Genomic DNA, 27374 nt, shown 5'->3' on the forward strand with positions numbered 1-27374 from the left:
TTTCCTGACAAAACACTAACTCCACGTAGTTTTGAATCCACCTAAGCTTTAATCTAGACATTCAGGCAGGTCTTCAAAGCATTCAGCTAAAGTTTAGTTTTTCTAATGATGCAAAGATCATTAGAAATGACCCCTGCTAGGCCGGGCGTGGTGGCTCATGCCTGTAATCCCAGCACTTTGGGAGGCCCAGGAGGGTGGATCACCTGAGGTCAGGAGTTCGAGACCAGCCTGGCCAACATGGATGGTGAAACCACGTTTCTACTAAAAATACAAAAAATAAGCTGGGCGTGGCAGCGGGCACCTGTAATCGCACCTATTCGAGAGGCTGAGGCAGAAGAATTGCTTGAACCCTGGAGGCGGAGGTTGCAGTGAGCCGAGACCGCACCACTGCACTCCAGCCTGGGCAACAACAGCAAAACTCCATCACACACACACAAAAAAATCCCTGTTAAATTCCTGCCAAAAGCCAAGGATATTTTGAGTAGTAAGTCTTGAACTTTACAGTTGTAAAATGAGCACCTACATAAAAAATTTTTAAACTTTATTGTTAAGCAGTTTTCCCAACCACTAAAAAAAGAAAATTCACATCATGCATAAGTTAACACCTAAGCAGAAGAGATAAGCTATATTTCCTGCTGTAGACCAGTCTCTCACATTCTGAATCTGCTCAGGCTAGGCCTTCTAGCTGAAATACGGACAGTCACAAGAACAGTAAAAACACATCCATGTTTCAAAATTAAACTTTAACTTAAAGCTCTTATGCAACCTAACTAAAAGATTTAACCTTTCAAACCACATGCACATGTTTTAAACAGTTAATGTGTTATGAGACACATTAACAACAAAAAGCTATTAAAAAAACAAAATGAAATTGTTAAAAATGCTACAATTTCTTTCTACTTTCTAAGCAGATCCTCTACTGCCTGAATTCAGCACTTTTTCAAGAAAACAGGCCCCCTGCACAGGAAACCTAAATTATATTATCCTTATCACCATAAAACCTAACAATGAGAACAATACCAACTGGGATAGTCAAAGCTTCAAAGTTTTATGGAATTCAGTGCTTCCAAAAATATCAGCCATAAACAGGAATGAAGTATCGATACATGTTACAACACAGATGAACTTTAAGCATTATGCTAAGTGAAAGCTGATGCAAATGGCCATATGTCATACAATTCCATCTACGTGAAATGTCCACAATAGGCAAATCTATGCAGACAGAACATGGATTAGTAGTTGCCAGGGGCTGGAGGGAGAAAAGTAAGGCGACTAACATCTAATGAGGACCAGGTTTCCTTTTTGGGTGATGAAAATCCAGAAGGAGACGGTGGTGGTGGTGGCAGAGCCTTGTGTATACACTAGGAAGCACTGAATTGTACACCTTAACCTGATGAATTTAACGGTCTGTGAATTAAATCTTCACATTCAAAAACCGTAATAGTAAAAAATAGGCTAAGTGCAAATACCCCAACAATCTATTTTGGACCCTAGCAAAGCTGAGTTCTATTCGGTCTCGGGTTGGTGTCCTTTTCTTTCGGTTAAGACCTAATTTTTGAATCAGGTAGGAAGCCAAGTAGGTACATTTGGTTCCTCAGACCCGTAGAAGTAGCTTTAAGAGCTTGTCTTTCTCTAGTTGACTTTTAATCCCAATGGCAGAAGCTGAAACGTTTTTCGTACATTTTCATTGCACTTGGCACCTGTACATCTCTTTCCTCCTCCCTGTGCCCTTGACAGAGCTACTTGTCAGGTGGTGACGAGCAAAGCTAACTCTTAGTGGGGGGACACCGAGGACCAGAGAAATTCTCCCAGCCTAGAGGGCGGGAAGAGCAAGCACTACACACCATTTCTCTAAGTTCTCTGAACACTCAAGCCCCAAGCAGCATATGTACAATACCTTTAACACATCTCTTGGCTGACTTCTTGCTGGTGGCTTCTAACTCGATGCCAATTTCATCAGGATCTTGTCCCTCTTCTTTAACCGCCTATTAGGGAGAGATGAGTTGTACAACATCATTAAGAGCTGCAGGGCACACACTGTTCCTTACAAGTAACAACCTCCCATGAAACAAAGGCAAACCCGTCCTTGCAAAGAGCAACTCCGGGTCAGCTATCTGGGCCGCAAGCCCAAAAGGCGATGGAGGAACCCCGCACAACTTGGGTCTCTCTGGGTCCAAATGACAGAGGGAGGCTGTGAGCAGGAGCTCCAGAATTGGGGTCAAGGACCAGTTCCAAAATGGCAACTCAACTCGACACTGCCCAACCTTCGACTTTAAAGTTATATGATGGGACAAATTAGAACAGAGAGGCTGCACTTGGCCCGGCCTCGGTGAAGGGCTGGCCACCGCTGGTGAGGAGGAACAGCACCCAGCCTGGGGAGATTCAACAGGTCCCTCAGTGCCTGCCACCTGCCGGGTCCAGGACTGGGCACCCACAAGCTCCCTCCCTATGCTCAAGTTGTTTGTTCCAGTTGCAGAGACAGACAATTCCCAATGCCTTAATATTTTGCATTTAGCCCCTACTTTCAGCGAGGTGCGACACAAACGCAGGATGAGCTGGCAAGGAGATGGGGCGGCGCATTAGGGAGGGCGCTCAGGAAGGTGATGTCTCAGGCAGACCCAAAATGACAACAAGGGGCCGGCCACGAGAAGATCTGTGGGACCCAGGTGGGCAGATTCATGAAGGCCAAGTCCCTGGGGCAAGAACAAGCACCGCCCCCTTTCCTGTAAATGCTCTGGAGTCCGCCAGACACCCATTCTCAGGAGGAGGAAACTGAGGCACACAGAGAAAGGCACCTGCCCAAGGTCACAAAGCCAAGGCTCGATCAGGAGCCCCAGGAGGAGTCCCGGGGCCACACTGGTTGTCGAGAAGACCGGACGCTGAGCGCGCTTGAGGAGAAAAGGTGGAAGGAGGATAGGATGGGAGGCACAGAGAGGGGCGGTGACGGCCCAAGGTCACACAGCCGGCCCCCTGGGTGCCCAACAACTCGAGCCGGGGTCGGCCAAGACGCGGGGCCAACCCAGGGCGCCCCGGGTCCGGGAGCCGCGGTGACAGGTGCTGGCGGGGGCGTGCCCGGGCCTCCTGCGCCACCCCCGAGCCCCGCGCAGCCTCACCTTCTTGAGCCGCTCCATCAGGACGCTCTTGTTGCCGCCCGTGTCCAGGTTCCGCTTCTTCAGCTCCGCCCGCAGATCGATCACCCGCAGCTCGCTGAGCCGCCTCGTCCCAGTCTCCGCAACGCCCGGGCCGAGAGAAGCCGTGCCAAGGCCCGAGTCGCCCGACCCGGGCAGAGTCTCCGCCATCGTCGCGTTCCTGTCTTCGCCTCCAACTCAGTCGCACACCGCCGGCAGCTGTAGCGGCTCTGAACACAAAATGGCGCCGCCTAACAGGAAAACGCACTCGTTTCCTCCCGCCCCGCTTTGCGGCCGCGCACGCGCACGCGCACCGCCCCCACCAGCGCACTTAGCAGCAAGGACGCTCGCGCGTCGACCAACCGCGCGTTCCCTGGCACAATGCGCAGGCGCTGAATCTGCAGCTCGCATGCGTCCCGGCAGTTCCCGGCGGGAGGCTGACGAGGACTAACGCGTCTGCGCACATCCCCGCGTTGTTCTCACTGCGCATGTGCAGTTGCAACCGAGATAGTAGACCCCGCGCTTGGTGCGCCTGCGCAGAAGCGAGGCGCGCCGGGGAGACTGGAGCGGTTCCCTAGCAGGCGGCGCCATTTTGTGCTAGGAGCCTGATAAAACCGGCCCGGTTCTGTGGAAAGTGGGCGGCGGAGCCAGGGTCCCTGGAATGGCGGAGACTCTGTCAGGCCTAGGTGATTCTGGAGCGGCGGGCGCGGCGGCTCTGAGCTCCGCCTCGTCAGAGACCGGGACGCGGCGCCTCAGCGACCTGCGAGTGATCGATCTGCGGGCGGAGCTGAGGAAACGGAATGTGGACTCGAGCGGCAACAAGAGCGTTTTGATGGAGCGGCTGAAGAAGGTGGATTTGGGGCCCCGAGGGCGGGCACAGGGTGGGTCTGGGGTCCTCTTGGCCGCGACGGTGGCTCGCGGGCCCTGGCGTCCGCCCCCGGCCCCGTTCGCGGCCTCCCCAGACCTGGCGCTCTCGCTTCCCCCGGCTCCTCCGAGGCCCCGGCGAGAGTTCCTTGGCCGGCCTGGCCTGGGTTCAAATTCTAACGCCGCATTGGGGCCAGGAGAACCAGAAAAACGGCACGCGTGCAGGAGAAACGGTGACGGGTGACATCGTCCACCGAGAGGAGGGTTCTGCCCTCATCTCGTCCCCGCCTCCGTACCTACAGGGGAGACCCTGAAACCCTCACTTCTTAGGCGAGGGGAAGGGACTCGGCCAAGGTCACACGGCCGAGGACGGGCGGCGTCGGGATTTGAACCCAGGCCCTGAGCCGGCTGCTTGGTTTCCCCAGGGAAGATGCTTTGTGACCCACGGGGGACCGACCAGCCTGAATCCGGGCTGATTTACAGAGGAAACACCCGTAGGACATACTCAAAGGGAAAAAATAGAAAAAAACGACCCCAACCTAGTTTTCACGGTTTGCTGGTACTCGCCATGTGAAGTAACATGGCAGGAAGGAAAAGTGGTCTTGACGGTAGCGATCCAAAATGTGAAATGAGGGGAGACCTGGGGTGGACTTTAAAACCAGCCTCAGAACTGCCCGGGACGCGGGCAGAGCCTGGGCTCCCCTAGGTCGGTCAGTCTCTCTGGACTCGGGGACCCTGCCAGCTCTCAGTGGCCTGATCTTGGGCATAGGAGACCTTGAACCCCTTCTGAGTCCTCTTTTCTTCCTTTTTTTTTTTTTTTTTTTCTCCTGTAAAAAGAAAAAAAGCAATAGGACTTTGGTTTGGGGATTAAATAAGGTTGCGTGGAGCAGGCTTGGCGTGCTGCCTGGCGCATGTAAACACTCGGTGTGTGGTTGCCATCACGATTCGCTTCTCCTCTCTATGCCACCACAAGTCCTCATTTGCAGATCGGGGGCTCTAACGCCTACCTTAGGAGATTCAAAGGGATCCCTAGGAAAAGCAGAGTCAAGTAAAGGTTAGCCACCTGCGGTTTCCTTATTCCTGTCGGTTTCTTTCTCTGCCTTTCTTCCACCTGGCTACTCTGGGGCCTCTCCCCGTAGTTGCTCCGCCTGGCCGCCCACCCCCCAGTCCCTGCAGGCAGTGGGGCTGGTGACACATTCCACCATCCTGGCTCCGGAACTACAGAGATCACAGGGCTTTATTATTAATTGGTGATGAGAAGAAGTAGGGATTATTATTTTTTTTTCCTGAAGAAAAACCCTGGGTTCAAGGGTGGATAGTTGTCTCGGCCAGAGTCACATGGGCCTTTTAAAAGCTCAGGCTTGTGTTTCTTTTCACTATGGATTCTCTCTTTACTCAGATAAGGCAGGAAGTCCATTGATCTACATATTTACCCAGAGAAAATGCAGAGAGTGGAGATTGGCGGCTGGTCAGGTGTGGTGCCCTGCCACCAGGGCCTCCCATCAGCTAAGCCAAATTAAGAGGCTTTATCCTTTTTTTCTCCCTGGACGGTCCATAGGCCTTAAAAGCTGCTGTGATCTTCCTGTCAAGCTGGTGACTGAGACTTCCCATCACTCACTGTCATCTCTGAGAGCACAGATTTGTTCCTTCTTCCTTCTCCTTTTCATTTTCTTCAAGATGTCCCAAAACACGAATACCGCCAGCCCGTATCCCTGTCTGCTACTCAGCCAAGCCCGCCTGGAGTTCCTGATCTCATTCTCTTCCTGTTTCTGTCATCCTGTTGGTGTCCCTTTCTTGGTTTATTTTTCCAGGAAGGGCAAAAGAGCAAAAAGGGGAAACAGGACACCTGCCTAGGGCATTGCTTCTCTTCTCCTGGTGGTGTTTCAGAATTGCCTGTCTCTGGGAAAAGAGTGAGGGACTTGGTGATTGTACTTTTCCTTGATCCCAGGAAAGAACTTCAGTCCCTTTTCTGGCTTCTGAGAGGAGAGATTTTTGTTGCTGCTGGTCAAGATGAGGTGTGGAACCCCCAGGCCCTATCTCAATTCAGACTTACCCACCTGGGAAACTTTGAGGCTTCCAAACCTCTGCAAATAAAACACAGTAGATGAAATGATGTAAACAAAACTTGTGCTCATGGGACAGGAGAGTAAAGACTGGAAAAGTTATCAGTAAAACTTAACCTGAAGCTGAATTTCTAGGGATGTCATCGTGATTGACGTGTTCGGTACTGATGGCTTAGTTGATGCCAGGCACTGTGCTGAGGATGGGCATAGTTGAAGTGAATGACAGTCCTGGGGTGGGAGGCTGGGCGTGCCAAGAAATTCTTATAATTCAATATCCGATGAGGCACAATCATGTAGTGGTTGAGAATGAGGTATTGGAGTCAGTCGTGAATGTACATGATGGGGATCGGATGAGGTCATGCGTGTCGTGACGGGTCTCATGCGTAACACACAGTAGGATCCCAGCCAGTGAGCGTTAGTATTCCATCCACACAGTACTGAGTAGAGGCACGGTGTGGAGGGAGTCCCTGGAGGGTTAAAGAGTATTTTGTGAGTAAAGTCAGAAGAAATGGAGAGTGTGCCTTTCCCTTTTTGAGTTCTTCTGGGCTTAGGAAGAAGATGAACCAGATAAGCCTACTGTTTGTTGAGTGCTTCCTTTTCATGGCTAATAGAGTCCTCACAACTGCCTTCCAGGGTAAGTACTATATTATTATTAGCCGCATGTTCCGGAGGAAGAAGCAAAAACTGAGCACCTAAGTAAACCCGCCTGGGACCACCCAGCTAAGAACTGGTGGCGTCAGTCGGTCTCCAGTGTAGAGCGAGATAACAGATGAGTGGATGGGCCACAGGCCCTGGGCGGTGAGGGCGGCAGCAGCTTTTTGATCTTAAAAATACAGTTTCCTTGTCACCTGAAGGCTCTCTGAAAGCAGAATGTGTGCTGGCTTTTTGGATCAACTTTACTTTTCCCTTCTTTTTAGGCAATTGAAGATGAAGGTGGTAATCCTGACGAAATTGAAATTACCTCCGAGGGAAACAAGAAAACATCAAAGAGGTCCAGCAAAGGTATGGAGGATTTCATAAGCAAGTTTCATGTTAAGTGCTTTCTTCAAAATGAATACATTGCTAATGTGCCCCGTTTACTTGTCTGTGTGTTGGACTTGTGAACCACTCTGAACTGGGAGCCTTCAGCTAAGCTTTGCATTTTCTTTCAAGATCTCTCTACTGTGTTTTGTTTTCTTGGTATCTGGGAATTCCAACGGAGGATGGAAGGAGTATTTGTCCTTTATTCATTTTCCTCTGTAGATTGTCAGTGGTCCTTAAATAAGGAGTCTTTTGGGAGTCAGTCACAGTGGTGTGTGCCTGTAATCCCAGGCGACTCGGGGCTGTGGTAGGAGGATCACATGAGCCTGGGAGTTCAAGACCAGCCTGGGCAACATAGCAAAACCCAGTTCTACAAAAAAAACTTTCAAAGGCCAGGTGTGGTGGCATGCATCTGTGGTCCCAGCTGCTTGGGAGGCTGAGCCGGGAGGATTACTTGACCCCAGGAGGTTGAGATCAGCTTGGACAACATAGGGAGACCCCCATCTCCACCAAAAAGAAATTAGCCAGGCATGATGGCATGCACCTGTGGTCCCAGCTACTTGGGAGTTTCAGGAGGGGGATCACTTGAGCCCAGGAGCTCAAGCCTGCAGTGACCTAACGATTGAACCACTGCACTCCAGCCTGGGTGACAGAGCAAGACCCAGTCTCTCTTTAAAAAAAAAAAAAAGGCCGGGTGGGGGGCACAGTGGCTCACACCTGTAATCCCAACACTTTGGGAATGCAAGGCAGGAGAATAGTTTCAATCTAGGAGTTTAAGACCAGCCTGGGCTGCCTTTATCCACCGCCAAAAAAAAAAAAAAAAGTACCTAGGCATCGAGGCACGCCTGTTTTCCCAGCTACTTGGGAGGCTAAGGCGGGAGGATCATTTGAACCCAGGAGTTCAGGGTTGCGCTGAGCTATCATGGCACCACTGAACTCCAACATGGAGTCCAAAAAGTATTTAGGACTGCCTGAGCCTCCTATTTCTTGGACTTGGAGAAAATAACATCCCTTTTAAACAGCACTTGGCCAAAACAGAATTTTCACTTTAACATTTCTTTTAAAAACTGCTTATACAGTAAAAGTCACATTCCACATGACATGACTCTCACCATCTTACCGAAATCTCTCTTGCCCATCCCCCACACCGTGTGCTTTAGTCAGGCCCCAAACACATGATTTACTCTCCTGGTTCTCTGTGACTTCCTCTGCCCACCCGTCCCTATCTGTCTGCCTTAGAGACCTAGTTCCTCAAAGGACAACTGATCCATCCCACCAATAGCAACTCGTCTCCTTGGGTCCTCTGTCCTCCTGTGGTAGTTCCTTATACCTTGGTTTAATATTTGTGTCATCTTGCCTTCTGTCAAGACCAGATTGATGAGGACTAGGGCTGTGTCTTGTTTGTCTTTCTTTCCCCTTCACTGGTTTAACTTGGTAATACTCAACTATTGCCTTAAGAAAGAATCAGCTGAAGGCAGGGCGCCGTGGCTCACACCTGTAATCCCAGTACTTTGAGAGGTTGAGGAGGACTAATCACCTGAGATCAGGAGTTCGAGACCAGCCTGGCCAACATGATGAAACCCCGTCTCTACTAAAAATGTAAAAATTAGCTGGGCATGGTGGTGGGCTCCTGTAATGCCAGCTACTTGGGAGGCTGAGGCAGGAGAATTGCTTGAACCCGGGAGTTGGCGGCTGCAGTGAGCCCAGATCGCACCACTGCACTCCAGCCTAGGAGACAGCAAGACTCCATCCCCCAAAAAAAAGAATCAGCTGAAGCTGGGCTTGTAGACCGAATGTTCTCTTGGTTCATGTAGAGTTTTTCCTATCTGAAATGCTTGGGACCAGAAGGGTTTCGTTTTTTGGATTTTGTGCGGTATTTTCGTACACATAATGAGATAATCTTGGGATTGGGGCCCAAATCTAAACAAGAAATTTGTTTCTCATACACCTGAAGATAATTTAATACCATATTTTTTATAACTTTGTGCATGAAACAAAGCTTTCACTAATGTTTTGACTGCAACCCACCACACATCAGGTGTGGAATTTTCTACTTGTGGCAATATGTCAGTGCTCAGAAGATTTCAGAGTTTCAGATAGGGTTGCCCAACGTGTAATTGAAGGCCTGGTTCTCAGGGCCCAAAACTAAATGAGATAATAACTAATACTTGGTGGTGAAGTATTGGGTTTAAATATCTGAGAGTCAGGCCCCAGTGTCAGCCACAGTGTTTGGGGTAAGTGCTGGGAGAACAGCAGAATGAAGTCACTTCTGTGGCTCATGATACATTGCGTGTTTTTGCCTTTACTCAAGTAAACTTCTGCCAAGGCAAAAAGTCCTGGAAAACCAATGGAGAAAGAAATCATAAAAGCAAAAAACAGAGCCTGTGGATCTCCTTTTTTGTTTTCCTTTTTCTTCTGATAAAAGCAAATACTTGTACTACAGGCTTTTATTGCGTTTTTGTTTTGTTTTTGAGATGGGTTCTCACTCTGTCACTCAGATGGAGGGTAGTAGCGCAGTCATAGTTCACTGCAGCCTCGAACTCCTGGCCTTAAGCAGTGCTTTCACTTCAGCCCCTCAAAGTGTTTAGATTTCAGGTGTGAGCCACTGCGCCCGGCAGGTTTTAAAATACATGCATGGGAGTAAAAAGCAGAAGTTCCTTCACAGTCAGGGGCAGCCCACTACTAAAAGTTAGGCATACTTCTCCAGACTGTGTGTGTATGTACAATGTTTAAAAGTAAACTTAGGCCTGGATTACAGAGCAAGACCCTGTGTCTAGAAAAACAAAAAGTTAAATAAAAGTCAATGAGCTGGGCATGGTGGCACACACCTGTAGTCTCAGCTACTAGGGAGGCCAAGGTGGGAGGATTGCTTAAGCCCAAGAGGTCAAGGCTGCGGTGAGCTGTGAGTGTGCTTCTACATGCCAGCTTGGGCACAGAGTGGGGGGAGGGGGAGGGCAGTAAATATATAGGTATGTGCACACACCTGTATGCATATATTTTTTTCATTAAAAAACCCGTGATCTTGCTATACAAAATCTCGTTTTTTAACAGGCTAATAATCTTCTGTGTGAATAAATATACCACACTGTAGCCCATCAGTCTTTTTATTACTAGACATTTGGAGATTTTTGTTTCCAGTTATCACTCGGTACTTCCAATGTTCAGTGTTTGCACGAACCAGAGATAAATAACTTTGTGTGGTCAAAGTAATGTAATTTTTGATAACTTAGTGAAAGGAGAATTCTAGACTCCAAGGATATGGCCTTTTATTTTCACATAGCTAGTTTACAAATAGCTGTCCCGGCCAAGCTCAGTGGCTCACGCCTGTAATCCTAGCACCTTGGGAGGCTGAGGTGGACGGATCAAAAGATCAGCTTGGCCAACATGGCGAAACCCCATGTCTACTAAAAATACAGAAATTTGCCAGGTGTGGTGGTGGGCACCTGTAATCCCAGCTACTCAGGTGGCTAAGGCAAGAAGATAGCTTGAACCTGGGATGCTGAGGTTGCATTGAGCCAAGATAGTGCCACTGTGCTCCAGCCTGGGCGACAGAGTGAGGCTGTCTCAAAAAAAAAAAAAAAGCTGTCCCAACAGATTGTACCCTACCAACGGTGGGTGAGAGTGCCTATTTCACTAAACTCAACATCAAACTTACCTTGTTTGCCTGTTACCTTGTTGCCTGTTATATAGAAGAAAAGTATTTCATTGTATTTATCTGCATTTTTCTGCAGGTGAGATTTTCGTTTGCATTTCTTCACAGATTGTATTCCGTCTGATAATTGGACATTTGTGTTGTCTGAATGGCCTTTTCATGCCCTTTGCTGATTTCTGTGCTGGGTTGTTTGTCTTATTGAGTTATAAGGACTCATATAAAATGTTTCTATTGTTTTAATCTGTCATTTGATGCGACTTGTGGTATTTTGATCACTAGGCTTCTAGATATTATGTTGTGCTTTAAAAGAACTTCATAGGCCGGGCGCGGTGGCTCACGCTTGTAATCCCAGCACTTTGGGAGGCCGAGGCAGGTGGATCACGAGGTCAGGAGATCGAGACCACGGTGAAACCCCGTCTCTACTAAAAATGCAAAAAAAATTAGCCGGGCGTGGTGGTGGGAGCCTATAGTCCCAGCTACTCAGAGAGGCTGAGGCAGGAGAATGGCGTGACCGTGGGAGGCAGAGCTTGCAGTGAGCCAAGATCGCGCCACTGCACTCCAGCCTGGGTGCCTGGGTGACAGAGCAAGACTCCGTCTCAAAATAAATATATAAATAAAAGAACTTCTTTGCTTTTAAATTATAAAAAATATGACTGTAAGGCCAGGTGCGGTGGCACACGCCCGTAATCCCACGAGGCAGATGGATAACCTGAGGTCAGGAATTCAACACCAGCCTGGCCAACATGGTGAAACCCCGTCTCTACTAAAAATACAAAAATTATCTGGGTGTGGTGGCGGGCGCCTGTAATCCTAGCTACTTGGGAGGCTGAGGCAGGAAAACCGCTTGAACCTAGGAAGCAGAGGTTGCAGTGAGCCGAGATCACGCCACTGTACTCCAGCCTGGGCGACGAGTAAAACTCCGTCTAAAAAAAAAAAAAAAAAAAACTATATAACTATGTTATATAGAGAAAGAATAATATTTATGGTTTTATTTTTACATTTTACCTTTGGAGGTTTAATTCATTTAGAATGTATTTTGCATGTGGTGTGAGGTAGGTAGGGATCAGAATATGAAACATTTAGGCTGGGCATGGTGGCTCACACCTGTAATCCCAGCATTTTGGGAGGCTGAGGTGGGCAGATCACCTGAGGTCAGGAGTTCGAGACCAGCCTGGCCAACATGGTGAAAGCCCATCTACTAAAAATACAAAAATTAGCTGGGCATGGTGGCAGATGCCTGTAATCCCAGCTACTCGGGAGACTGAGGCAGGAGAATCGCTTGATACTGAGGCAGGAGAATTGCTTGAGCCTGAGAGGCGGAGGTTGCAGGAGCTGAGATCATGCTGCTGCACTCCAGCCTGGGCAACAGTGCAAGACTGTCTCAAAAAAAAAAGAAAAGAAACATTTATCATCAGAAAGATTACTTCTGCCCCTCCCAGTGCGTCTCCCCTCCCCTCCCCTGCAAAAATAAAAGTCGCTGTTGTGATTACTTTCACCAAATATTAGTTTTACCCATTCTAGAACTTCATGTAAAATGGAGCCATGCAATACTAGCTCTTTTGTGTCTCATTTGTTGTTTTGTTTTGCTTCTTGTAATCAGTTTTATTCTAGAAATTTACAGTACATTTTGATATCTGATAGGGCAGATCTGTAAGTTTTCTTGAATTATTTTCAACTACTTTATCAGTGGGTTTTATCAAGATTTTAACTGAAAATAGAAGGACCACTGTAACGTAAGAATTCAAAATGCTTTAAAATTCCAGAAAGCATATCTCAAGTAATCTCAGTACTCCTCCTATTGCTTGGACTTGGAGAAAATAACATCCCTTTTAAACAGCACTTGGCCAAAACAGAATTGTCACTTTAACATTTCTTTTAAAAACTGCTTATACAGTAAAAGTCACATTCCACATGACATGACTCTCACCATCTTAGCAGACTCTTGAAATAATTATCACAGGCTGTGCGAGATGGCTCTCGTCTGTAAGCCCAACAATTTGGGACACCGAGGGAGAAGGATCACTTGAGCCCAGGAGTTGGAGAGCAGCCTGGGTGACATAGTGAGACCCCCATCTCTCCAAAAAATTAGAAAAATTAGTCAGGTGTGATGACGTGCATCTGTAGTCCCAGCTACTCAGGAGACTGAGGTGGGAGGATCGCATGAGTCCAGGAATTTGAGGTTGCAGTGAACCATGATTGGGCTGTGATTGCTCTCCAACCTGGTAACAGGGTAAGACCCTGTCTCGAAAAAATAAAATAATTACCAGGAAACTAAATTTATTTGTAGCGTCATCACAAAATACAAATTAATAGGATGTTTTATGGTGTTTGAGAATGTTTTGTAACTGGAGATGCAAAGTTGGCCTGTTTGCTTGGTTAAGTATTACCCAATCCTGTGCTGCTGGCTTGTTTTGTTTAGTTTTTGTTCATTTTGGCAATTTCATACTTAAGTTGTAAGAATAATGCAAGGAATTCCCATATACCCTTTACCCAGAGTCCCCAAATATTGCCATCTGACATTTGCCTTGTCCTTTTCTCTCCTTGTATGTATATTTTTACTACGCCGCTAGGTAAGTTGCAAGGCGCATATGCCCCTTTGCCCTACATACTGCGGTAGAGCAAGGATATTACCTAACTGTAGATGTCCAGATCAGGAAATTAACATTGATACAATACTGCCATCTCGTCTTAGTCCTCATTTAGATTCAGTAGTTTGTTCCGATAATATTCTCTATAACTCAGGCAAAAAATGTCCAGAGTCACACGTTGAATCAGGTTGTCATGTTTCCTTAGTTTTCTTTAATCTTGAACACTTACACGTATTTTGTAGCTTGTTTTTCTATTTGAATTGTTTTGGGTTCTCCCCGCCCCATAATAAGGATCAAGTTATACGCTTGTCAGAAATACACCAGACATGTTGTATTCCTGTTTTTTGTTTTGTTTTGGTTTGAAACTGGGTCTTGTGTTGCCCAGGCCAGAGTGCAGTGGTGCAATCGTAGGTCACTGCAACCCTGAATTTCTGTGCTCAAGCGATCCTCCCACCTTGGCCTTCCAAAGAGTTGGGATTACAGACATGAGCCACCACGCCCAGCCTATGTTGTCATCAGAGTATACTATCCAGAGGCACATGCTGTCAGTTTGAACCATTACTGGCCATGTTAGCTGACTTGAAATGCTATTGGCCAGGTTTGTCCCCTGGTAAGTTACTGTCTTCCTTTTCACAGTTACATTTGTGGGGAAGATACTCTGAGACTGTAAATATCCTGCTCATCCTCCATTAGTTTCAGCAACCACCAGTTCCTGTCTATTCATTTATTCTGGTGGTTGCCAAATGGTGACTTTTTAAATTTTGTTATTGTTTGTTTATTACTTGGTTTACTGCCATAAGGAATAGCTTGCCCTTCGCCCTAATTTATCTGTGTGAACTTAGATTATTTTATTCCATAGGTTGAAAGGCTTTATGTTATTTACTACAATGTGCAAAACGTTCCATTGGGAACCCTGTCAGACAGGCTCCCCTGTCATTTCCACATGTTCATGCCATTCTTTGGACACTTTTTTACCTTCTGGAATGGCAGGGTACTTGAGTCTCATCTTATGCTTTTCCTGCCTTTTCCCCGGAATTAGCCATTTTTTCCAGTTGCCCTGGGCCCTTTTGAGGAGAGCTATTAGGAACCAGGGTCTGGGGCTGGGCACGGTGGCTCACGTCTGTAACCCCAGCACTTTGGGAGGCCGAGGCAGGCGGATCACGAGGTCAGGAGATCGAGACCATCCTGGCTAACACAGTGAAACCCCATCTCTACTAAACATACAAAAAATTAGCCAGGCGTGGTGGCGGGCGCCTATAGTCCCAGCTACTCAGGAGGCTGAGGCAGGAGAATGGCGTGAAGCCGGGAGGCGGAGCTTGCAGTGAGCCGAGATCGCGCCACTGCACTCCAGCCTGGGCGACAGAGCGAGACTCCATCTCAAAAAAAAAGAAAAAAAAAAAAAAGAAACCAGGGTCTTGGAACTTAGATGTACTTTTGTTACTAGGATGTCAACTCCTGGGCCAGTGCTTGGTTTGTGAGATCTACTGGGCTGATTGTACCTCAGGAAATTAAGTACTGTTAAAGCAATCTGAAGCAAGCCAAAGACAACTTAAGAAAGGTGACAAAGCCCTCGTGAACAGTTTGCCAAACTTGCTAGCTGGTTACAATTGTTAATCACTTCTCCAGGATTTTTTAGGTGACAGTTAAATCATTAGTGAATCAAAGAATTAAGCATGTTGCCAGATTGACATTGAAATGTACAGAACATTCTTAAATAGTAAATACAATTAACAGGAAATTTTCAAGTCCTGCGAAATCACTAATTGGAGAAAAATTTCCTAGATGTGATGACTTTTTATCAGAGAAAATTTTCCTAGATATGATGACTTTTTATCAAAAAATTGTCAATTTTCTCCAGAGTAACCTGAAAGGAAATTTTGTAATGTGTTCCATAATAGTCTAAAAAGAAAATGCACAAGAATAACTAAAATTCCTGGGGGGAAATACAGGGATTTCCTCTAATTTTGATGATAGGATATTGCAAACAATAGAAAGTTTGAGCGTTTGTTCATTTGATGGTGGGGGAAAGCTCTAATCTTACCTCTTCTTGTGTAAAATAGAAATTCCAGCTAGTTTAGTGCTTTTTATAATATAGTAATAAGAAAGACCTGAAGTAAGAATAAAACTGAGAAACAACAAAGAGAAATTTGGCTACATAAAAGTTTTAAGCCTCTGTTAAGAAAGATACCGATAAGGTATGCAACAGTCTGAGAGAAAATATTATAGCACAGAATAAGGAAGAGACTCCAGAAAGCATTGGATGTTCTGACAAATCAGTAAGGGAAACAGGCAACCCAGTCAACAAGGAGCTGAGACTATGAACAGGCAATTCACAGATAAATGAAAAAGCAGATGTGGCCTAGAGACCAAAAGATTCCCTTGCTGGTAATTGGAGAATAGCAAATTTTGAAATGACATAAGATTTTTGCCTATCAAACTGGTAAAAATTTACACAGTTCCGCAAGGTGCGGTGACTCACAACTGTAATCCCAGCACTTTGGGAGGCTGAGGTGGGCGGGTCACTTGAGGTAAATAAAGAGTTTGAGACCAGCCTGGCCAACATGGAGAAACCTCATCTCTACAAAAAAAATACAAAATTAGCTGGGCGTGGTGGCGCGTGCCAGTAATCCCAGCTACTCGGGAGGCTGAGGCAGGAGAATCGCTTGAACCCAGGAGGCGGAGGTTCCAGTGAGCCGAGATCACGTCATTGCACTCCAGCCTGGGCAACAAGAGCGAAACTCCATCTCAAAAAAGAAAATTTTTTTACACAGTTCCTGTTCTCCCACATGGGCAAGGGTAATGGGGAAGGTGTAGGTGTTGGAGACAATAAATTGCTACAGCCTTTTTGAGAAGGCAGCTAATATGGGGAACTGCCATAGCATGGAGTCAAAGATGGAGGTGGATCAATATGCAGTACATAAAAATGTCCAAGGCGGCCGGGCGCGGTGGCTTATGCCTGTAATCCCAGCACTTTGGGAGGCCAAGGCAGGCGGATCACCTGAGGTCAGGAGTTCGAGACCAGCCTGACCAATATGGAGAAACCCTGTCTCTATTAAAAATACAAAATTAGCTGGGCATGGTGGTGCATGCCAGTAATCCTAGCTACTTGGGAGGCTGAGGCAGGAGAAGCCCTTGAACCCGGGAGGCGGAGGTTGCGGTGAGCTGAGATCGTGTCATTGCACTCCGGCCTGGGCAACAAGAGTGAACTCCGTCTCAAAAAAAAAAAAAAAGTCCAAGGCCTGTTAGTTTCTGTAACTTGTGTCATTGCTCACTAAGATTTCATCTCATCACAAGCTTATTTCCATATGTATCATATAATGTATATAGACCCAAGACGATGTCCTGAAGCACCACCAAGCTGGGAACGTTGGTAACCTCTTAAGAGGACAGTAGGGAAAAGGGAAGGTATTATAGCTTTATACTTCCTATACTTGGGAGGATGAATCTTCTGTTACTGCAGTAAAGTTTAATGGGTATATTTGCATAATTAGGGAAGTGCGTTTGTGTAATCAAATCAAAAAGTAATGAACCACCCGCATGTGGCCCTGGGTACTATGGGAGCATCCCAGCAGAAGTCCAGGGCAGCAGAGTCAGCGGTGAGATTGGACAGTCTCTGAGGCAGAAGCTTAACAGAAGGGAAGAGATGGAATCCCAGGCAGGGAGCTATGAGCAGGCGATAGAGGCGACGACGGTCATGCCCATAGCTGAGACCACAAACTAGGGTGAAGAGCTCGGGTAGAAGGATTCGAAGGGCACATTGTCCTTGATACTAAAGACAAATCAATGGCTCTTTAGTTTTTGCCAGAGAGTTATACTTTTCCCATTTGCATTCATTTTTGGTTTTTTAAGATGTTGTTTTTCTTCTCTGGAGAATACTGTCTTTCCTCAAGTAGTGATGATTAATAAACATTCCAGTCAGGGATGTGCTTTATATGTTGAAGATTAAACATTTTGAAGATTGCATGTTCTCTCGACATTTCCAGTCACTTTTTACCTCGGGGGAGTTTTCCCCTGAGAAGGATTTGGCTGCAGTGTACCTGTACATACTGCTTGGGAGAAAAATGGTCATCGAAGTGGAAAACCCTGATTCTGTTTGATGAAAATCTAGTACCCCTCCTGAGAAAGAGAGAACACAGCATGAAGGGCAGCAAGTTTCTGATAAGTTAGTAGATTTTTCCTATTATCTGGGATAGGATTGGACAGAAACCAATGTACGTATCGTAGAATTGTAGCAACTTTATCAAATATAATCATTCTGTGGCAATGCTCTGATATCTCTTCCCAGCATGTTTACAGAGACCACTGGGTTGAGTTCCAGCTGTTTTATAGACCTCGAGGCATGTTTTGCCAAAGAAATAATGGTATAAAATGGAGATGGATTTCCCAGCCAGCTGACCAAAACATCATGTATTGAATTCTGTTATTAGTTTGATAGTCCCCTATCTTTGTAAATAAGGTAATTCTAAAAATATGAATGAAATTAGAATATTAAACCTCAATTACAGTACAAATAATTAGGTTTGGAATTTGTGTCTTTGGCTTTTCTTTTTTTCTCCCCCCAGGATGTTACATATTTATCCAGTTACAAGAATAGTTTCTAGTATAGACAAATTAATGTCTTGTTCACTTTTTTTTTTCTTTGAGACAGGGTCTGACTCTGTCACCCAGGCTGAGTGCAGTGGCACAATCTTGGCTCACTGCAACCTCCGCCTCCTGGGTTCAAGTGATTTTCCTGTCTCAGCCTCCCGAGTAGCTGGGATTACAGGTGCCTGACACCATGCCTGGCTAATTTTTATATTTTTAGTAGAGACAGGGTCTCACCGTGTTGGCCAGGCTGATCTCAAGCTCCTGACCTCAAGTGATCCACCCACCTTGGCCTCCCAAAGTGCTGGGATTATAGGTGTGAGCCATGGCACCAGACCTTGTTTCCTTAATACTGCTTGAAACAACACTTAGCCTTAAAAAATTTGATTTTCGGCCGGGCGTGGTAGCTCACGCCTGTAATCCCAGCACTTCAGGAGGCCAAGGCGGGTGGATCACAAGGTCAGGAGATCGAGACCATCCTGGCTAACACGGTGAAACCCCGTCTCTACTAAAAATACAAAAAATAAGCCGAGCGTGATGGCGGGCGCCTGTAGTCCCAGCTGCTTGGGAGGCTGAGGCAGGAGAATGGCATGAACCCGGGAGGCGGAGCTTGCAGTGAGCTGAGATCGTGCCACTGCACTCCAGCTTGGGCAACAGAGCGAGACTCCTTCTCAAAAAAAAAAAAAAAAATTGATTTTCAGGCTGGATATGGTGACTTGTGCCTGTAATCCCAGTACTTTGAGAGGCCCAAGCAGGAGACTCACTTGAGAGCCTAGGAGTTCAAGACCAGCCTGAGCAACATAGTGAGACCCCACTGCTACACAAAATACAAAAATTAGCCGAGCATGGTGGCATGTGCCTGTAGTCCCAGCCACTTGGGAGACAGGTGGGAGGATCCCTTGATGCTGGGAGGCAGAGGCTGCAGTGAGCCAAGACATGCCACTGCACTCCAGCCTTGGTGACGGAGTCAGACCCTGTCTCCAAAAAAAAAGAGAGACTATTCTTCACATTGGGAAAGAGGCCTGGCAGGAAGTAGTTTTCCCAAGGTTGTGTGTTTGATCAACTTTTCTCCCATGTTCTTCAAAAAGCTGAGCACCGCCTTCTATAAGGAATGCTAGGAAGCTATGCTGGCAGTAGCTCTAAAACACGAAACGATGCTACGTTATGCCTTGCCTTTGAGATGTGGTCTTGCAGAGTCTATTTCATGGATTTCACCCATGTGATTTTATTCTTCACATGGAAGATAGTCAAAGAGTTTAATTTGAGCACGCCTATTCTTGACACCAGAAATTTCATTTTTGCCATGCCTAATGACTTCCATTTTTGCTTCAGTTCTGTTATTTCTGGTATCATCGTTTACGTTTTTCTATTCTCTATTCATTTTATCATTTGTATGAAAAAGCAAATGATTATATAAATACTGCTGTTTGGATGAAGGTGCCAGCATGCCTGCCCCTGTGAACTGTTGCAAATGTTATAAATCATCAATTAGTAAGAAAAATTGGGAGGCTGCACAAGGGGAGTTGGGGAAATGACTTCCCTGTTCTTAGCATTGTTGGCTGACAGGAGAAATATGAACCTAAGAAGTTATGCAGCCTCTTGATGTTTTTCACATTTTTTTAAATCACCAAACTTTTTATTTTATTTATTTTGAGATGGAGTCTGTCTCTGTCACCCACACGAGAGTGAAGTGGCACAATCTCATCTCACTGCAACCTCCGCCTCCTGGGTTCAAGCGATTTTCCTGCCTCAACCCCCCCGAGTAGCTGGGATTACAGGCACTTGCCACCATGTCCTTCTAATTTTTGTATTTTTAGTAGAGATGGGGTTTCACCATGTTGGCCAGGCTGGTCTCAAACTCCTAACCTCAGGTGACCCGCCCACCTCGACCTCCCAAAGTGCTGAGATTACAGGTGTGAGCCACCACGCCCAGCCTAAAATTACTAAACTCTTGAAGAAAAACCTGGAGTTAAGCCATACCTTCCAATTGTCTTTTAGTTTCTTTCTTTTTTTTTTTTTTTTTTTTTTTTGAGACCGAGTCTCGCTCTTTCACCCAGGCTGGAGTGCAGTGGCGCGATCTCGGCTCATTGCAGGCTCCGCCCCCCGGGGTTCACACCATTCTCCTGCCTCAGCCTCCCGCGTAGCTGGGACTACAGACACCCACCACCTCGCCTGGCTAATTTTTTGTATTTTTAGTAGAGACAGGGTTTCACCGTGTTAGCCAGGATGGTCTCGATCTCCTGACCTCGTGATCCGCCTGCCTCGGCCTCCCAAAGTGCTGGGATTACAGGTGTGAGCCACTGCACCCGGCCAGTTTCTTTTTTTTATAGTTAATCTTAGTCTTTTCTTTTTCTTTCTTTTTTTTTTTTTTTTTTTTTAAGACAGTCTGTCTTGCTCTGTCACCCAGGCTGGAGTGCAATAGTGTGTTCTTGCCTCATTGCAATCTCCACTTCCCGGGTTCAAGCAGTTCTTCTGCCTCAACCTCCCAAGCTGGGATTACAGGCACCTGCCACCACGCCCGGCTAATTTTTTTGTATTTTTAGTAGAGACCGGGTTTTGCCACGTTGGCCAGGCTGTTATCAAACTCTTCTCTTGACCTCAGATGATCCACCCGCCTTGGCCTCCTAAAGTGGTGGGATTATAGGCATGAGCCACCACGCCCGGCAAGTATTTTCTATTTAGAAAAACATGATAATGCCACATATCTAAAACTGGAACAAGAATAACAGATCAGTAGAAGAGAATGGAAAGAAGTAATCCCAGACATAAATACAAATATAATACTGAGGAAGCCAACTTCAAATTGGTCAGGGGCAAGTACTATTTAGTCAGTGGTGCTGGGAAATCAGTTTCCAAATGGGACAACTATTGGGAAAATAGCCTCACTCAACATGAAACTGAGAATAAATGTTTAAAACTTCAAAAGAACTAAATACAGGTGTATATTATTTAGCCTTCAGTATGGAGGAGGACATCCAAGCATGAAGGTATAAACCATTTACATTTTAAAAACAATCAATAGCTTGGCCACATAAGAGTGAAATGGGCCAGGGCGCAGTGGCTCACGCCTGTGATCCCAGTACTTTGGGAGGCTGAGGCGGGTGGATCACCTGAGGTCAGGAGTTTGAGACCAGCCTGGCCAACATGGTGAAATCCTTTCTCTACTAAAAATACAAAAATTAACTGAGTGTGGTGGCAGGTGCCTGTAATCCCAGCTACTCAGGCAGCTGAGGCAGGAGAATCACTTGAACCCAGGAGGCAGAGGTTGCATTGAGCTGAGATCAGGCCACTGCACTCCAGCCTGGGTGACAGCAAGACTCTGTCCCCCCCAAAAAAAAAGTGAAGTGTACTCAAAACCTGTAAACAAAATTAAAAAACTGGTAAAGAACTGGGAAAATATGTTTTGTACGTACGATATATAAACTTCAAATGATGGGGGATGGAGCCGAAGTTTTTTTGTTGTTGTTGGTTTTTTTGTTTTGTTTTTTGTTTTTTTGTTTGTTTTTTTTTTTTTTGAGACGGAGTTTTGCTCTTGTTGCCCAGGCTGGAGTGCAACGGCACGATCTCGGCTCACCGCAACCTCCGCCCCCTGGGTTCAAGCGATTCTCCTGCCTCAGCCTCCCAAGTAGCTGGGATTACAGTCATGCACCACCACACCTGGCTAATTTTGTATTTTTCTTTTTTTTAGTAGGGACAGGGTTTCTCCATGTTGGTCAGGCTAGTCCCGAACTCCTGACCTCAGGTGATCTGCCTGCCTCGGCCTCCCAAGTACTGGGATTACAGGCGTGAGCCACCGCGCCCAGCCAGAGCCGAAGTTTTTAAATAGTGAGGTATAAGTCAGAAATTTTTAGAAAAGTACAGGTGATCAACAACAAAAAGCAAATGACTCAAAGCAATTTGAGTAGTCAGGAGATAAATTCGTGTTAAAACAGTATTCCTTTTCTTACCTAGCATATTGCCAAAGATAAAGAAAAATAGCAAATTTTTAACAGAGATTCAAGAAAGATTTTTTTTTTTTTTTTTTTCTGGAGACGGAGTCTCGCTCTGTTGCCAGACTGGAGTGCAGTGGCGTGATCTTGGCTTACCGCAACCTCTGCCTCCCGAGTTCAAGCGATTCTTCTGCCTGAGCCTCCCGAGTGGCTGGGATTACAAGTGCATGAGATTGGCACTTTTTAATTTGCTGTTGATGGAAATGTATAAGTTAAAAAAAAAAAAAAAACCTGCCTCTGCAATTTTGTTTTGTTTTGTTTGTTTTGTTTTTGAGACAAGAGTCTTCTTGCTCTGTGACCCAGGCTGGAGTGCAGTGGCATGATCTCAGCTCACTGCAACCTAAACCTCCAGAATTCAAGCGATTCTCCTGTCTCCACCTCCTGAGTAACTGAGATTACTGGCATCCGCCACCACAACCAGCTAGTTTTTTGTATTTTTAGTTGAGACAGGGTTTCGTCAGGTTGGCCAGGCTGGTCTCAAACTCCTGACCTCAAGTGATCTACCTGTCTCGGTCTCCCATTGTGCTGGAATTACAGGCATGAGCCACTGTGCCCAGCCCCTCTGGAGTATCTTGATAGTATGTGGGTTTTTTGTTTTTCTTTCTTTTTTTTTTCTTTTTTTTTTTTTTTTTAAACCGAGTTTCACTCTTGTTGCCCAGGCTGGAGTGCAATGGCGCAGTCTCGGCTCAGTGCAACCTCCGCCTCCTGGGTTCAAGTGATTGTCCTGTATTTTTGGTAGAGAGGGGGTTTCACCATGTTTTCCAGGCTGGTCTTGAACTCCTGACCTCAGGTGATCCGCCCACCTCGGCCTCCCAAAGTGCTGGGATTACAGGCGTGAGCCGTCGCACCCGGTCCTTCTTTTTTCTTTTTAAGCATTAAAAATGTGCATACTCGGGCGTGGGCAGTTTCTGTGGGAAAACATGTTCCTTAACTAAAAGGCAGCACATTTGCAACAAATACTTTTTCCCTCAAACAAGGACACTTGGGATAGGAAGAAGGGCAGAGCTGAGGACAGGTCTGATCCTGTTCAACTTTACTAAGAACCTGTTTTCTGCACTTCTACTTCCACAGCTCAGACAAGAACAGAACCTCTTCTGCTTGGGGGTGGGGCAGGGCTGTCTTGTCCGGAATGCCTCATTCCTGGATTAGGAAGTGTCCCTAAGTAGTGAAGTGTCTCAGATGTTTATAAAGTGACCACTTCTGTAGTGCTCAGGGCATTGTTGCTTCTGTAAAGTGCGTATCATCTGATCTCATGCTGTAAATGATTCTGTCTTCAGGGCGCAAACCAGAAGAAGAGGGTGTGGAAGATAACGGGCTGGAGGAAAACTCTGGGGATGGACAGGTATGTGCAGCCTTGCGAGTGAGTAGCGTGGTGGATGGACCAGTGGCCGTCACATGATGGTTCGGTCTGGTTGTGTCACAGGAGGATGTTGAGACCAGTCTGGAGAACTTGCAGGACATCGACATCATGGATATCAGTGTGTTGGATGAAGCAGAAATTGATAATGGAAGCGTTGCAGATTGTGTCGAAGACGATGATGCTGATAACCTCCAGGAGTCCCTGTCGGATAGTAGAGAGCTAGTCGAGGGGGAAATGAAAGAGCTTCCGGAGCAGCTTCAGGAACATGCTGTAGGTAACCGGCAATGTCTCTAGAATGTGCCCTGAATGTATCAGTTCCACAATTAAAATAGGTGATCAGTTTCATATTGGGAAGTAAGTTGTTCTGTAATGCCAGTTCAGTAAAATAAGGGTCAATTGGTTCAGATGATTCTGAACCAATTTGTTTTGTTGAAAAGTGATGTCTTCTAACATTCACACGTACTTGCCATCCATTTGTGGCATACAGTATGAGACATTTTGAGGACAACCATTCAGACCTTTCCTGTTGCAGGACTTGATCTGTGGTGTTACGGCCTAGGTACCTTGAAAGCATTGGACTAGGAAGAGGTTAGAAGCTGGTGTTTTCCTGGTAAGAAGCAATTGTTGAGCTGGGGCCTTGATGCACTCCTGTAATCCGGTGACTCAGAAAGCTGAGGCAGAAGGAGCAGCCCAGGAGTTCAAGGCTGTACTAAGCTATGATTGTGCAATTGAACTGCAGCCTGGGTGGCAGAGTCTGACAGAACCCTATCTCTTGTTTTTAAAAAAAAAAAAAAAAAAAAAAAAACACAGCCAATTGATACCTATCTTAAGAGTTAACCTCAAATATTAACCTGGATATTGGTTTTTTTTTTTTTTTTTTTTTTTTTTTTTTTTTTTTTTTTTTTTTGAGACGGAGTCTTGCTCTGTCGCCCAGGCTGGAGTGCAGTGGCGCAATCTCGGCTCACTGCAAGCTCCGCCTCCCGGGTTCACGCCATTCTCCTGCCTCAGCCTCTCCGAGTAGCTGGGACTACAGGCGCCCGCCACCACGCCCGGCTAATTTTTTGTATTTTTAGTAGAGACGGGGTTTCACTGTGGTCTCGATCTCCTGACCTCGTGATCCGCCCGCCTCGGCCTCCCAAAGTGCTGGGATTACAAGCGTGAGCCACCGCGCCCGGCCTGGATATTGTTTTTAAACCTAAACTTTTCCTGTTAGAAACATATCAAATGGATAGTAAGATTATAGTGGGTAGTATTTCCTGAATACTACCTACCAGGCATTGGTATTACGCCCTTTCTTTCTTTCTTTCTTTCTTTCTTTTTTTTTTTTTTTTTTTTTTTGAGACAGAGTTTTGCTGTTGTTGCCCAGGCTGGAGTACTGTGGCGCGATCTCTGCCCACTGCAACCTCTGCCCTCTGGGTTCAAGTGATTCTCCTCCCTCAGCCTCCCAAGTGAGTAGCTGGGATTATAGGCGCCCACCACCAAGCCCGACTAATTTTCTTGTATCTTTAGTAGAGACGGTTTTCACCATGTTGGCCAGGCTGGTTTTGAACTCTTGGCCTCAGGTGATCCGCCTGCCTCAGATCCCAAAGTGCTGAGATTATAGGTGTGAGCCACTGTGCCCAGCCTGTGCCCTTTAATTCTTTTAATAGCAACATGAGATGCTGTTTTCCTCATTTTCAGTTCAGGAAATTGGGAAGGCAAGAACTAAAAAATATCTCCAGATGACACACAGCTCATAACAGAATAAGAACTAAGATCAGGCTAATTCCAGAGGCCATGTACTTAACTTACGTACGATGTTGTCTTGGTGCCATTAATTTGATATTAATTTCATTTATCTGATGATTAATGTTTGTCAGACAGAAAAAGTGATGCATATGAGAAGCTGTGGGGCATCTCTGTGGGGCCCTTTCTGTGTTGGCTTGTGGGGGGCCCTGTTCTTGTCCTGGTCCTCAGGTCTTCTGCAGTGAGCGCTTCTCAAGCAATCTTGGTGGACAGAAGCCTTGTTGTATGCCAGTCAATCCACTTCTGCATTTCTTCAGAATGCTTTTGCATTTCCTCTTGGAACTGATTCCAGGTATCCTTAGAGGTAGCAGATTGTCATATTTGAATGGAGGATTTGAGTCTGAGAAGTGGCTGAGAGTTATTCTGATACAAATAGAGTGTGCAATTTTTGGTGAGTCCCATTCATCACCTTCTAAAAAGGAGTAGCAGAAACACTTGCACAGCAGCAGGAGTTACTGACCCTTCCTGAATGGCTGCATCTTCTTAAGGCTGTTTTTTTTTTCCCTCCTAAGTAGAAAGTAATACATTCTGTAACAAAAGCTGGAAACATCCTAAATGCCTGGAAGCAGTATAGTTTTAAGAGTTGAGGCCAGGTGCGGTGGCTTGGCTTGGCACGGTGGCTCACTCCTGTAATCCCAACTACTCAGGAGGCTGAGGCAGGAGAATCACTTGAACCAGGGAGGCAGAGGTTGCAGTGAGCCAGGATTGTGCCACTGCACTCCAGCCTGGGCGGCAGAGTGAGACTCTCAAAAAAAAAAAAAAAAAAAAAAAGAGTTCAGAGGTAGATTCTGGAGATGGATCAATTTCTGTGTGTCCCTGGACAAACTCCTTAACCTCTGCTCCTCACTTGCAAGAGGTTTTCGGAAGATTCAATGGATGGATGTTTACCATACACTTAAAGCAGAAGTCGTCAAGTTGGCTGTCACCTGGGGTTTTTTGTTTTGTTTTTGTTTTGGGGTTTTTTTTGTTCGTTTGTTTTTGCTTTGTTTTGCTTTTATTCAAGACAGGGTCTCATTGTGTAAATGAAGTTTTCTAAGAACACAACCACACCTATTGATACTGTTGTCTATGGCTGCTTTCGTGCTTTAGTGTTAGAGAGGAGTGCTGACTCATCTGTTCTGCAATTCGTGAAGAATTTACTATGCAGCTCCAACAAAGTGTTTCCCTGGCCTAGTGCAATGCCTAGCATCTAGAAAGCACCACAGAGTTATTATGAAGTGTACCACCATGAATACAGTTCTTACTGCTGCGTAACCATCAAAATGAACTAAGCACATCTGTGTGAACTCAAACGATCTCCAAAAGAGAAGTGACGCTTGGGGAGGGTTCAGAATGATGTGCTGCCCCTCATGCAGATGTCGAAGGGGAGATGGCCTTTGGCGCTTAAACATGTGTGTAGCATAAGTGATGACAGCTGCATGGCAGGAAGAAAGGAGTAGTGGAGAGTGGTTTTCAGTGAATGGGCTTTTGTACCTTTTGAGTCTTTTGATCATGTGCGTGTCTTTCCTAGTGAAATAGTGATAAAAATACATGCTGGTTATAAAATATCTGAAAAAGTCTCCCCCTAAGTATATCTCAAACTTCAGGGCTTTAGAGCAGATGGTCAAAATTGGTTTCAGTCACAAATTATCTCAACGCTCTTTGTTTGGGGAATCTTTTGCCTTATTGGGCAGAGCCTACTTCTTAGAATAAAAGCTATTCTTCCCCTGCAAGTAGGGCATAGGATATTGCCAGTCTCGAGCGCCTGTTCCCACCCTCATGCTGGGAGATGCTGTTCCGTTGAAGGAGGTACCTACCCCAGGGGCAGCAGGTCCCACATCATCAGCATCCAGGCTGGGCGAGCAGCGGTGGCTGAAGGCTCCACTTCAGCAGGACTCTAGCCATTGCTCCTGGAAGAACAGCCCTCACCCTGTGCTCAGATCCACTTGGAGTCTGTGCACTCATTTTCATCTCTTTTCTGCTTGACTTAGACTTTTTTTCTTTGGTTTGCATCTTAAAACCTACACAGATACCATATTAGTAGATTTCCTAGTCTATGTGCAGGTGGACGTTTACATACACTTTTTCAGTTTAGCTGCAATTATACTATAATAGTGTTTGGATTTCTGCCCTGGGTTTAAAATTTTGTTGTAAATTATTTTCATAACTGTTCACTTTTCATTGTACAGATGTACCATTATGTTACGTTATTGTTGGTGTGATGAACTGTATTTTCTCCATTTATTTTGCAGATAGAGGACAAAGAAACTATAAACAATTTAGATACTTCATCATCTGACTTCACTATATTACAGGTAAACTGTTGTATATCTCAGTACTTTTAGAATGAAAGGTCAGACCA

General features: G+C 45.9%; 2 protein-coding genes across 8 annotated transcripts in view; one reads left to right on the top strand and one right to left on the bottom strand.

Moving 5' to 3' along the window:
- SAFB2 (scaffold attachment factor B2) overlaps positions 1-3390 on the bottom strand; it is a 36704-nt gene extending 33314 nt beyond the window's left edge. The window contains exons 1-2 of the mRNA XM_055251370.2: positions 3114-3390; positions 1898-1985 (exon numbers count right to left, since the gene is read on the bottom strand). Coding sequence (XP_055107345.1) covers positions 1898-1985; positions 3114-3299 — 274 coding nt within the window. The 5' untranslated portion in view covers positions 3300-3390. The remainder of the gene's footprint in view (positions 1-1897; positions 1986-3113) is intronic.
- Positions 3391-3462: 72 nt separating this feature from the next.
- SAFB (scaffold attachment factor B) overlaps positions 3463-27374 on the top strand; it is a 47109-nt gene continuing 23197 nt past the window's right edge. For 3 of the 7 annotated variants that reach the window (XM_055251375.2, XM_063620712.1, XM_063620711.1), the window contains exons 1-4: positions 3555-3978; positions 6973-7057; positions 23166-23230; positions 27265-27327. In XM_055251375.2, coding sequence (XP_055107350.1) covers positions 3790-3978; positions 6973-7057; positions 23166-23230; positions 27265-27327 — 402 coding nt within the window. In that variant the 5' untranslated portion in view covers positions 3555-3789. Of the gene's footprint in view, positions 3979-6972; positions 7058-23165; positions 23231-23311; positions 23519-27264; positions 27328-27374 lie in introns of all 7 variants that reach the window. The other 4 variants (XM_055251373.2, XM_055251374.2, XM_055251372.2 and 1 more) reach the window with 4 other exon arrangements.

The sequence above is a fragment of the Symphalangus syndactylus genome, chromosome 17, assembly GCF_028878055.3.
Source record: "Symphalangus syndactylus isolate Jambi chromosome 17, NHGRI_mSymSyn1-v2.1_pri, whole genome shotgun sequence".
In the NCBI taxonomy this organism is placed as follows: domain Eukaryota; kingdom Metazoa; phylum Chordata; class Mammalia; order Primates; family Hylobatidae; genus Symphalangus; species Symphalangus syndactylus.